Source organism: Lepisosteus oculatus, chromosome 3 (assembly GCF_040954835.1).
Source record: "Lepisosteus oculatus isolate fLepOcu1 chromosome 3, fLepOcu1.hap2, whole genome shotgun sequence".
In the NCBI taxonomy this organism is placed as follows: Eukaryota; Metazoa; Chordata; class Actinopteri; order Semionotiformes; family Lepisosteidae; genus Lepisosteus; species Lepisosteus oculatus.
This window is the reverse complement of record NC_090698.1, coordinates 43569556-43581529: the sequence shown is the minus strand read 5'-3', so window position 1 is coordinate 43581529 and position 11974 is coordinate 43569556. Positions and strand designations below refer to the sequence as shown.

The window sequence follows — 11974 nt, the reverse complement described above, 5'->3', positions numbered from 1 at the left end:
TGAACTTCCTTTTCCACTGGGGGACGGGGGAGAAAGGAGTTGGGAAATTTAAGGTTTAAAAAAGGAGCAAAAAGAAAGGATACCCCCCTCCCGGATAGCACTGTTTACCTGGAATCTGTAAAACAGAGTAGTCTTCATCATGGTAAGTTACCGAGCTCAGTATCAGAAATCGGCTGTTTGTAATTTTTGTTGAAAACACGTGGCGGTGACGGCTGGAAATGCTAGATTTTAACATCAGAGTCGTCTGTTACAGGCCAGTGTGTTGTTTTTCAGTTTCTGTACTTGTCCAGGTTTGTTTTTAAAACGTTGTTGGTGTCTTATTAAAAACTGAATAATCATAAGATATTTACTCGTTATGATCTGTTTTGTTCCTTATGTTTTATTTTAATATGTTAGTATATGGAACCAATATTATAGAAAATTATTAATGTGAGTGATGCGTTAGTATGGTTGGCTTAGACATGAAGCACAATTCCAATCTTAATAACTGTATTTTAAAAGGTGATTAATTTATGTTTTAAATAAAATGTGGTTGGGTCTGTTTTTTTAGCTTTGTCGGAAAACGTTAAGTTCATATGTGAGTAAGGAAATAAAAGTAATATAATTTCTTAATAATTGCGTGTAGTAAATCTATATAAATTGTTACAGGTGTGTAACTAAACACTGCTGGAGCTTATACTGTAAATATATTAAAATTCAGACTCTTAACTGTACATTCATGGAGGTCTTGTGGTCAGAGCTCTGGACTTGGACCTGCAGTGTTGTGGGTTTTACCCTTGAGCAAATCACCGTAATCAGACTGCTCCAGTAAGATTTCCAGATGTATAAGTGAATAAAACCTCCTGTCAATTTAGGTAAAAGCATCAGCCTAATAATAAGAAGAATATTGGACTGAAATTTGTAGTTTCTTAAATGTTCTTTTGTTTGTCCTGGAAAATAAGAGCTCTGTTCATTTCAAAATTGAGACAAGGATTAAATCATGCACAGATGACAGTGCAGGAGAGGAGAGATAGAGAAGGAAACAGTACTGTGCGTTTATTGTATTGTTTTTAAATGAACATGTAAAAGTCCTAATTTAGAAAAAAAAAACAATAATACAGCAAACTAAAATTCAAACAACTCCGGTTCTACTCCTGGAGGGCCAGCATGTCTGCTTCTCTAGGTCTCTTTAAAGCAGCACCTGAAGACCTGGGAGAAGCAGGTAAACTGATTAAGACAGTAATCAAGCTTGTTGAACTTGTTAATGAAAGGTGGAATGAAGGCCTGCTGACATATCACAGCCCTCCAGGTTCAGGACCTGAAAGCCTGATCTTTCTTTTTGCAGTCTTGTGGTCTGAGCACTGGTTAAACAGTGTCAGAGTTTTCAAAGCACTGTCACGGATGTCCGCTGCTGCTGATTACTGTTGTCCTCCCTCGCCTTTCCCAGCCTCAGAACGAACACATTGAATTGCACCGCAAGCGGCACGGCTACCGCCTGGACTACCATGAGAAGAAGAGGAAGAAGGAGGGCCGGGAGGCCCACGAGCGGTCACAGAAGGCCAGGAAGATGATCGGCCTGAAGGCCAAACTTTACCACAAGCAGAGACACGCTGAAAAGATCCAGATGAAAAAGACGTGAGTACAGCAGTTAATGTAATTGTACCCCACGAGTTGAACAAGAGATGGGGAATCGGGATTTTAGGGATAGTATCGCAGTAATACTAATACGATTACACTTATAGAGAACTTTACAGATCAAGGGGACTCCCCTCCACCACCTGGATGATGCAACGGCAGCCAAAGTGCACCAGTACGCGCTCACCACATATCAGCTATTAGTGGGGAGGAGAACAGAGTAATGCAGCCAATTCATAGACGGGGATTATTAGGAGGCTGTGATTGGTAAAGGCCAGGGGGCAGTTTGACCAGCACACCAGTGTAACACGGCTGCTCTTTCCGAGAAACACCCTGCGACCACAGAGAATCAGGACCATAGTTTTACGTTTCATCCGGAGGGTAGCGCCTTTTTACAGTATAGTGTCCCCATCACTACACTTGGGCATTAGGAGTCACACCGACTGCAGGGTGAGTGCCCCCTACTGGTCCCACTAACACCTCTTCCAGCAGCAACCATAGCTTTCCCAGGAGGTCTGTAGCCCAGGTATTGGCCAGGCTCTCACCTGCTTAGTTTCAGTGGGTTGCCAGTTGTGAGTTGCAGGGTAATATAGCTGGTGGCTACAAATTAAAAATGTCATCTTGTTTTGATAGCATCAAAATGCATGAGCAGAGACAGACGAAGCAGAAGAACGACGACAAGACGCCAACAGGAGCGGTACCTGCTTACCTGCTGGATCGCGAAGGGCAATCCCGTGCCAAAGTTCTCTCCAACATGATCAAACAGAAGAGGAAGGAAAAGGCTGTAAGTACTGAAGCCTGGGATTCTATAGCATAGTAATGGCTGGGCAGACTTTACTCAAAATCTAATGGAAAAAAATGGTTTTTGCCTGCCTTTTTGCATCCAGTCAGGAAAGTTAAAAGGAATGCAAGAAGAGAAAGTTAAAACCCTTTTAGCATGTGTTTTCCCTTACAGAAAACTGACACATATGTGGGAAAAGTTCTTAAGTTTTAGCTAATGCATCTGTGACAAAGGTTATTAAATGATCCCCATTTTATTAAGACACGGGGAAAGTTTACAGAGTGAACAAGTTACAAAGATAGTTTTCTAGCATTTAGCTAGAATGATTTAGATAATTTAAACCCATTTTTTTCAAGAGTTTACCATCTTCCGTTGGTTACAATCCAAGTAGTCAATAAGGCAGTTAATATCCCTTTCATACATCATTTCATCAACATTTTCACAGCAATATATAGAATGTTTCTTAAGGTGTTTTACAGTTTATTACTCAAAAATCTTCAATTTATTAAAGCTACAGTTATAGCTTGGTTCTATAACCAATTATAGAATTGGTTAGAAATGTTACCATTATCCATTTAATTAGCAGTTTGTTAACAGAGAACGTGTGCTGAGAAAAGAAAACAATATGCTAAGCCTACAGGAATTATCTGACACCTGATGTATTAGAGTAACTTGTAAGTGTCTTTTGTGTTCTTAGGCACTGTTAGTACAATCATCTTCTACTTTTCTTCCTCTTATCCTTTTACGTTACAGGTCATTAGACACATGAACATTTTTTTATATTTTGCCAGCACGGCAGATATTACCATTGAACAGCAACTAAGAATTGAAAAGTAATGTTTTGAAGCAAAAAGTACTGTGGACTTCCAGGTGTATCGAGTACCTGTTCCTTATCTAGGAGTTGCTTGATTGGTATTAATAGGTGTGTCCTGTATTAGAATAAATGATTATATGACCCATTGGAGTAAAAGTGTTGTTTTCTGTAATATGAATAACTAAAGCTTTGTTGTCCTCTAGGGTAAATGGGAAGTTCCACTACCCAAAGTACGAGCTCAGGGTGAGACGGAGGTGCTCAAGGTCATTCGCACAGGAAAGAGGCAAAAGAAAGCATGGAAGAGAATGGTCACCAAAGTGTGCTTCGTTGGAGATGGATTCACTCGTAAGCCACCCAAATACGAGAGATTCATCAGACCCATGGTAAGCAGCAAGGAACATGGCAAGACCTGAAGTTAATTGCAGTTTAATCACCCTGTTCCCTTTGCGAACGTATTCTCAGTTACATTTTTAAAATATTTTATATGGACTAACAGGGGCTAGCTGCTGGATAAGATCAGATTCCTTTTTAATTTTTATTTCATGCTCAGAACCAACACCAACAACTGTGCTATGACAGTGTAAATTTAATTGTCTTATTATGTGTAGTTTTTCTCCACAATAAAAAACGTTATAAGCAAATATCTTTTAAAGGAGGTTTAATATTTAGAGTGAGAAACTGCAAAGCTTTAAGCACATTTCAGTACTATGGGTGCTACATATTACATTATTATAAGGGTTATACAAAAATATTTATAAGATTAAGAATTATCTTTGTATCCCGTTCTTTTTACTGTGTGTATACTGGATTTCAAAGAATGTGTTTATATTTCATATAGTGGCATGCTCTTGTGTAATTGCTGATCAAGTCTACCATAACTACTGGTGGCTGCCATGCACGTGTTGTAATCAGTGTTACTTTCTACACAGCCTGACCAATCTGTTCAGAAATGACAGTGCCATGTTCATTCTGCTAATGATACATTATCCTAATCATTGAAAAGAAGTGTGAATTAAAGTACTTGTTAACAAGCAGTTAACACATTTAAATAAGGTTATTGACCTTTGGAGACGGCACTGTGGAGAGAGTTCTTTAAAGAGGGAAAAGCAGTGATTGCTTGTCAAATCTCAAGCCTTGATGTAGCGTCTCTTATTCATTAGAACAGTTCCATGCTTCTGTTATTATTCTTGTATCCTTTTTAATTTCTTGTTTTAGCAACAAAAATACTCGTTAAGAGCAATATTCTACAGTTGGGCCATAAAGCAAGGATATGGACTTTGCTGGTTTTTATTAAGAATGTTGTGGTTTGCTTACAAAACATTACAAAATGTGAAATCTGTTAGGGAAGAAGATAATTTCGATAACCTCTAAATGCAGCCCCTGCTTCTATTAGTTTGCCATACTGCTGCACGGTCCTCGAATACTGTCATGAAGAGTCATTTGTTAGAAAGCTTCTGCGTTCTCCATATACAATGTGTTCTCTTAATTCATACTGGCAAGTTCTTGTGACAAAATGTCAACCTTGCTGGATTAAGAGTTGCATGTCGCCTTTGACATAATGCCTGTGGTGTCTCTTTTTAGGGTTTACGTTTCAAGAAAGCACACGTAACGCATCCGGAGCTAAAAGCCACTTTTTGCCTTCCAATCCTTGGTGTGAAAAAGAACCCCTCGTCCCCCTTGTACACCTCTCTGGGAGTGATCACCAAGGGCACAGTAATTGAGGTCAACGTCAGCGAGCTTGGCCTGGTCACACAGGGGGGCAAAGTCATCTGGGGTAAGATCTGATTTTGGGTTAGCTCTTATGGCTTTTTTGTGAATTGTTTCTATCCAATTGCCTGTGAGTACTTTTTGAAGTACTTTTAAAATTAAAGCGAAAGGTCTGCAACATTTGCACTCACTTGAAAACAGATGTTGTATGTAGGGGTTCAGATGGAGGTAGCAGTGTATATTAAAGTGTGTTTCTTTGAATGTCTTGTTGCAATACAGCTCTTGCAGTGCAGGTCTACCTTTCTTATCTGGATGTAATTTGTGGAGGATGGAGTTTAATATTTTTTTGTATTTCTTTTTAGGTAAATATGCCCAAGTAACAAACAACCCAGAAAATGATGGATGCATTAATGCAGTTTTGCTTGTGTAAAGACACTGCTTTATGAACTGTACCATTTGGACAGAGACCAGGACTTGATGCCCATTCTAAGATTCCAGAAAGTCAGAAGCAGCTTTTAAAGGATAACATCCAGATAGAAGAGTCCGCACTGAACAGTGGCCAGCGACACCCATTGCCACACTGGTTACTTGTAATGAAGACAAGAAAGCAAAATAAACTAATTATGTTTGCCTATGTTGTGATGTTTAAACTTCAGTTCAGATGGATGTATTCTGGAGCCACCTCTAGTTCTAAGAAATATCGAAGTTCAATGGTGGAAGCATTACTAAATGAAACTAAAATGTGTTGTACTTACATCCTTCTGAAATTTAAAATGATGGTTGGATTGTGATGTGTATAAAAAATAATATTTCATGGGAAGCACCAACTGACAACAGATCATCCTGTCACAGTACAGTACTATAGAAATATAATTACTTATATAAATATAATTACTGTAGAAAGTATAATCATGTTAGGATAAAGGGAGAGAGTGCAACACAATATGTTCTTGCAAATTAATCAACTTATTTATAAAATGCTTTTCTAGACCCAAGGATGCAGTTTTATACAAGAACAGAAATTAAGACTTTTTAGCTCTTAAGTGGACACAGACTCATTTGCCTGTGGTGACAGCTGCGCTTTATGTAGTCTATCCATCCATTTTCTAACACTTTATCCAATTCAGTGTCACGGGAAAGCCAGAACACATCCAAGCAAGCAGCAGGGGAAATGGCAGACACTCACAGCAGGGCCAGTTTTCCCAGAAGCTAATTATTGATTTACTAATATTACTACAATTTTAATCAGTAGTTGTAGTATTATCGCCAGCAGCCATATCACTCTGCAACTCACAACTGGCAACCCACTGAAGCTAGGCAGGTGTGAGCCTGGTCAGTACCTGGATGGGAGACCTCCTGGGAAGAAGTGTTAGTGGGGCCAGCAGGGGGCGCTCACCCTGTGGTCCATGTGGGTCCTAAAGCCCCAGTATAGTGATGGGGACACTATACTGTAGTCAGGCGCCGTCCTTTGGATCAGATGTAAAACTGAGGTCCCGACTCTCTGTGGTCATTATAAATCCCAGAGCATTTCTCGAAAAGAGTAGGGATGTTAAATGACAAAACTGCAGTTTTCAACAAGAAATATCTTTAATCATACTCATATATTAATGTTACAAATCACAGCATTGGAAAAAAGGGCTCAGTAAACACAAATAACTAATGCACATTGTTTCTTAAAGGTCTACCAATACCAAAATGTTAATGATAATCAGTAAAATTTCAGGTAAAAAACTAGAGCAGCATAACTATCCTTTTGTTTGCCATCTTAACATATCTTGGATCTTAAAACAAGCACACACCATGAACATTTACCATACAGGCTAAAATTGTGACACAAAAATCAGGAATGAAACTGCTGGCAGTTTTACAAATGATGATACTTTTAGGTTACGCTAGTGAAACAATCTTTTCCATGGCTTTTGAGTTCTGTGCATCAGATGAGGCAAATGCAAAGGTTTGGGTATAGGTGCCAGGACGTAATTGGAAAACAAGAATACAAAAGACTAAATTGCTGCAGTAAACTTTCCCTTCAAAAGTGTTCCCTTAAAAACATGCAACCGCCTAGTATAATAAGAACCTTACACTGAGTAGTAATCATGTATACTACGAAATCAAGCCGGTGTTCGATTGGATTGGTATTTTAGAAATGAAAGGTTGATCTGCAGACTTGAGCAGAATTAGTGCAGTTTTTCCATTCCCTGCACCAAGCTCCTCCTCGCCAGATTTCACTACAGAACCTGATAAAGCTGAACTCTACAAAGTTAAGCTTCACGACCTATAAAGTTGTTAAGCATAGCCAATGTATCTCTCAAAACCTAATTCACTTCCACCATACTATAACTGAGATTTGTGTTTTAATGAAAAATTAGTAAGGAGCATTTTTTGAAACGTTTAGTGGGTTACTAAAAAAATAACTATAAGCTTTCTAAAGGTTAATTTACCCAACTTGTAGGGAAAAAAAACATGTATGGTTTTAACAATGCTAATCTAAACTTGCATATTCCCTTTCGACAACATGGAAGACCAAAAATAAAAAACAGATCAGTTGTGAAAAGGTAGTGATCAGTATCTCTGCATATGATTTTAGACAAAACCAGAGCCTGCTTTGGTAATAAACAGAAGTAAATCGACAGTGATTATGATCATGTCTCTATGAGCAGATGTTTATGGGCTTGTCTTCCCAAGGTGAATCACAGAAAAAAAAGATTGCACTTCTGTGCCACCGAATCATTAAATATTTCAGAAATAATGTTCAAGGTGTCAGGGTATCAGATTTTTTATTCTTGTATGGCCAAAAATGGAACAATAGACTTGAGTTATAAATCAACCACTACATTTATTAAAAGTAGAATTAACGGATTATCCCATAATGCTTTGGTTAATGTGGAAAAATCCACAGACGACTTATATGAAAGATTGCCTTTTGCAAGTGTCTGAATTAATGAGCCTCCATACACACAAGGCACTGTGAAAATCCTGAGTTAATGGATAAGGGCAGTTAAGGTCAAGAGGTCAAGAACACAGAACTTCAGAGATGCAGTAAGCACAGTGGATTGTTGGTTGGGCATCTGTTTTTAAAAACACTATTCTAGTCCCATATTCCAGAATTTGTTGACAGCTTTTGCACGACATCTCTAAATCCTTCTTTCTCCCAGTGCAGCATTTTCTTCTAGCCAGCTATCTCCTAATGTGTTTTCTGTGAATTAATGTTTGAAATATTTTTCTCCAATAGCTTCCTAAATGCACCACTAGAGTCTGTAAATAGTTCAAGCAGGCAGGGTTTGTACAAAGAGATTCCTGGGTCTAATACAAAAAAGTGTTCTTTGTGAAGCATTTTTGTTACATATACTAAATTCCTTAATGTACAGTAACTATTCAGTTTTATATTACTGTATTCAATTGGATGCAGACAAAAGTCAAAATGCATTTACTACATTTTGAGCTATGACTGTGAAGGTGAAGGAAATCAACAAATGGAGTGCTGTGTGTACTATACTAGTATCCTTAACATCAATTAGATTAATTATTATTGAATCTGGACCATTTCAATAACTTTCTGGATTTGTTGTTAGGAAGGTGCCTTTCTATAAATCTATCTTATAAATATATTTTAATAAAAATGGGAGAACTCAATAGTCGGAAGTTTACTTGGTGTTTTTGTGTCACTAGGTTGAATGGTACACGAGCCTTGATGTTCTTATTTTAAAATGGTACAACTTCAAAATACCACCCACATTTTAAAAACACATTTATAGGTTAACATTCTTGAAATGATTTTAGGAAACCAAATACTGTGCTATTATCCAAACACCCTTTAAAAAAAGAAGAAAAATCTAGTATAATCTGACCCAGGTTTTTTTCTCTAAGTACAAATCTAAGGAGAGCACGGGGGGCACTGTAAGAAAATTAGAAACACGGCAGTATTTTTTGGCACTGTATTTTCCCTTCAGTGGTAGTCAGGGTTATTGGGTCTTTGAAATGCAATCGTTTTCAAAAATGAAATGTAGTATTGTGTGAAAGCAAGCACAGTTACAAATCAAGAGAATTGCATCTGCAGTTTCTAAAGCAGTGCTTCAAGTGATGTACAGTATGCTACACTACTGAACTCAGAATCCTAGGTTCAAGTCAGGATTTAAAACCAGGAGTGGAAAGCACATCTATAATCCCACAGTTGAGGGAGTATGGAACAAACTACCCAGCCATGTTGATGAAGCCGACACCCCTTAGATTTTTTACAAGAAACAGCTGGATGAGACACTTAGCTAGTTGATTAGTTAGCTAATGACTACCAAATGTGTTAGGTGGGCAAATTGGCCTCCTCTCATTTGAAGCTTTTTTATGTTCTTATAAAATGCATGATCGTAGCCAATTTTAAATTGACCTTAAGGTTATGATAAACTTCAAAGGTTTTTATATGAATCACACTCTATAATCATTCAAGAATATAATTGGAAGTAGTTTACCTAAGTGCATACATAGATACATGGACAAACACAAATGTCTCCTGAGCATAAGGACACACAATAAGCCCTTGTACTGTATAACACTTTGTTACTCAAGTGTGTCAGTGTAACTATAGCAAAACCATTACTATTAATGCTAACAAAACAGGACAGGACTACTAATTTAGTTCAGCTAAGAAATGGATGTATTCCTACATACAGTGTTTAGTCACCTAAGGCTGTACCACAAACCCAGATTATGAATGCCCAATAAACAGAAGCTGATATGTTTCTGCATGACATCCTTTCATGGAATTCAAAAGAAGGGGAACAAACCTCACTTCCTCTCAATCACCAGCTCTCAAGGGTATCAATTTAAAATGTAATACGTCTGTCGCACTAACACCCCTCCTTCACCTCCATTTCCTCTGGTAATGCAGTACCCTCTTGGTTGGTGAGGGGGTTCAGAATTTCTATTGCACATGGCCAGACCAGTCCTTTAAAACTAAGCAGAGTTTAAAGCCAAAATATCATTAAAGATTCAGACCATAACCACATTACTGGGGCTTTCTGTAACTTCGGAATTCCGGGTGTGGAATGTTTCTACTTTGTTGCTGACCACCCCAGATATGATAAGAGGGTTTGCTGCAATCCAATCCACAGTGAGAGGTGCCTTCACATCAGAGAGCCAATCCGTCTTGGTGAGACAGCATTGTTTCAGCACTACAAACTTTGGATCAACCCCAGTATGTGAATCCAGCCTCCACTATACCAAATGCAAACCCACAGAGATATACTGTAAATGTCAGGTAATCCTGAGATACTTTATTCACATTACATGTTTTAATTTAGATAGTTCATCATAATAAAAACCTGTTACATCCATAACCAAAGTTACATCCATAACTTTGAATTTTTGCAACTGGATGAAATTCTTGTATTTGTATAATCTGTTTCACCAACAGTCATGTAGGAATACAGTACATTCTCTACTGATCCCCTCGTTTCATTGCTGTTTATATATGCTTGTTTATGTCTGTTTACACATAAAGGTAGATTTCTATAAAAGGAGATTACAAGCTAATGGGTAACAAATATTAAAGTATTTTCAGGACTTCAGACAAAAGTAGTATAAATCAGGAAATGCAGAGAATGGTGATATGAGTTAATGTTTTTGTGCTTTGATACCTGGTATGCAGTTTTAATCTGTAAAAAATAAGTAATATAAAACTTTATTCAAAGGTGAAATGTCTTGAGTTGTATTGCGGATATATACCCTAGTCTCATTCCTGCCACAGAATGGCAGGAAGCATGGACAAATTCAGTTTAAAAAAACTAAATTCTTGCTGACCCTGTGTGCTGATATCCATGTGTAAATGATGAGCTTGAAAATTTGCTTTTCCACATTTCTTATCCAAACCACTGGGTTTATTTTACTGTTACAGACCCAGCTTTGATTCAGTGTGGGGAAAGAAAACAGCTTTAAACAAATGTAACCATAGACTATGACAAAACACAACTGAATTGAGGAAAACAGAGCCACAAACTACTATCCTGAAAGTCACAAATAATTAGGACACTGCCATTTCAATATCTACGAACTATGATGCCAGGATTGATATAAAACGTCTCCAATGTAGTACAGGCACGTCCCTTAACTCTTTTGTTGGATTTTTTCATAAAAATGTATACATATTTAAAAAAAACGTTATTTCTATATAAATGAAATAAAAACATTAAAGATCTTGTACCCAGTACCATTAAAACCTTTACCCTAAAACCCCCTCTAAAAACATCTATTGCAAATATTACTTTTCAACTGCATCACATGTGTTTTCTTAAGTCTTACTCCGTTTTTTAGCTGGTCCCCTTGCCGTTTTAGCCTTCCTCCTCAATACCCTCCTGTCCACGACAGGGGGCTCACTATCCACATCATCAGAACTCCTCTCGGCCACTTCCTCCTTTGCTGTTGGGGCAGTTTCCTTTTCCTTCTCTTCCTCCTGCTCCTCCTCTTTCTCACCTGGCTCTGCAAGATGACTCTTATCTTGCTCCCCCTCTGGTGATTGGAAAGACACATCTTTTAGGCCCACGACCAGCAAAGTGTCATGACTGAGATCCATAGGAGCTGAAGGATCCTCTTCATCTGCCTCGACCTGCTGGTTATCCTCTTCTGACAGGCTGGGTTTCTCAGAAGGTTCTCTCTCTTCTTCTGGAGCAGCATCACCAGCTTGGGCATCTTTTTCAGCACTTCTGGATTTCTCTGGGGGCACTTCCTCGTTCGGCTCGGCCTCAGACTCAAGGGGCACTTCAGGGACAGCCAGGTCTTGCTTTTGGGGAGTCTCCTTCTCTGTGGTCGTTTCAATCTGTTCTTCCAACGAAACGGCTTCTTCCTCAGTGGTGTCTTCGGTAGCTGTTGCAGAACTTTCGTCCATATCATCCTGCAGGATTTAAAAGCAGATAAACACACAAGAAATAGTGGTTTAATATGAATAGGGAATTCAATGTCATTGTGTAGTTTAATCATAGCCAGTAACCCAATTAACAGAGAATCACCCAGGACACAGACAAGAGAATATACAGAACTGTTAAAGGACATACGCTATATAATAAGCTTTC

General features: G+C 38.3%; 2 protein-coding genes across 4 annotated transcripts in view; one reads left to right on the top strand and one right to left on the bottom strand.

Moving 5' to 3' along the window:
* Window positions 1–12: 12 nt before the first annotated feature.
* On the top strand, window positions 13–5550 carry nsa2 (NSA2 ribosome biogenesis homolog (S. cerevisiae)). Its single transcript, XM_015365427.2, has 6 exons — window positions 13–142; window positions 1427–1614; window positions 2248–2398; window positions 3413–3592; window positions 4791–4983; window positions 5279–5550. Exons 1-6 carry the CDS (start codon window positions 140–142, stop codon window positions 5344–5346), a joined length of 783 nt encoding a protein of 260 aa, XP_015220913.1. The 5' UTR covers window positions 13–139; the 3' UTR covers window positions 5347–5550.
* A 923-nt stretch (window positions 5551–6473) lies between these two features.
* Window positions 6474–11974, bottom strand: part of fam169ab (family with sequence similarity 169 member Ab) — a 30570-nt gene continuing 25069 nt past the window's right edge. For all 3 annotated transcript variants that reach the window (XM_015365394.2, XM_015365401.2, XM_015365397.2), the window contains exon 13: window positions 6474–11796. In XM_015365394.2, coding sequence (XP_015220880.1) covers window positions 11197–11796 — 600 coding nt within the window. In that variant the 3' untranslated portion in view covers window positions 6474–11196. The remainder of the gene's footprint in view (window positions 11797–11974) is intronic.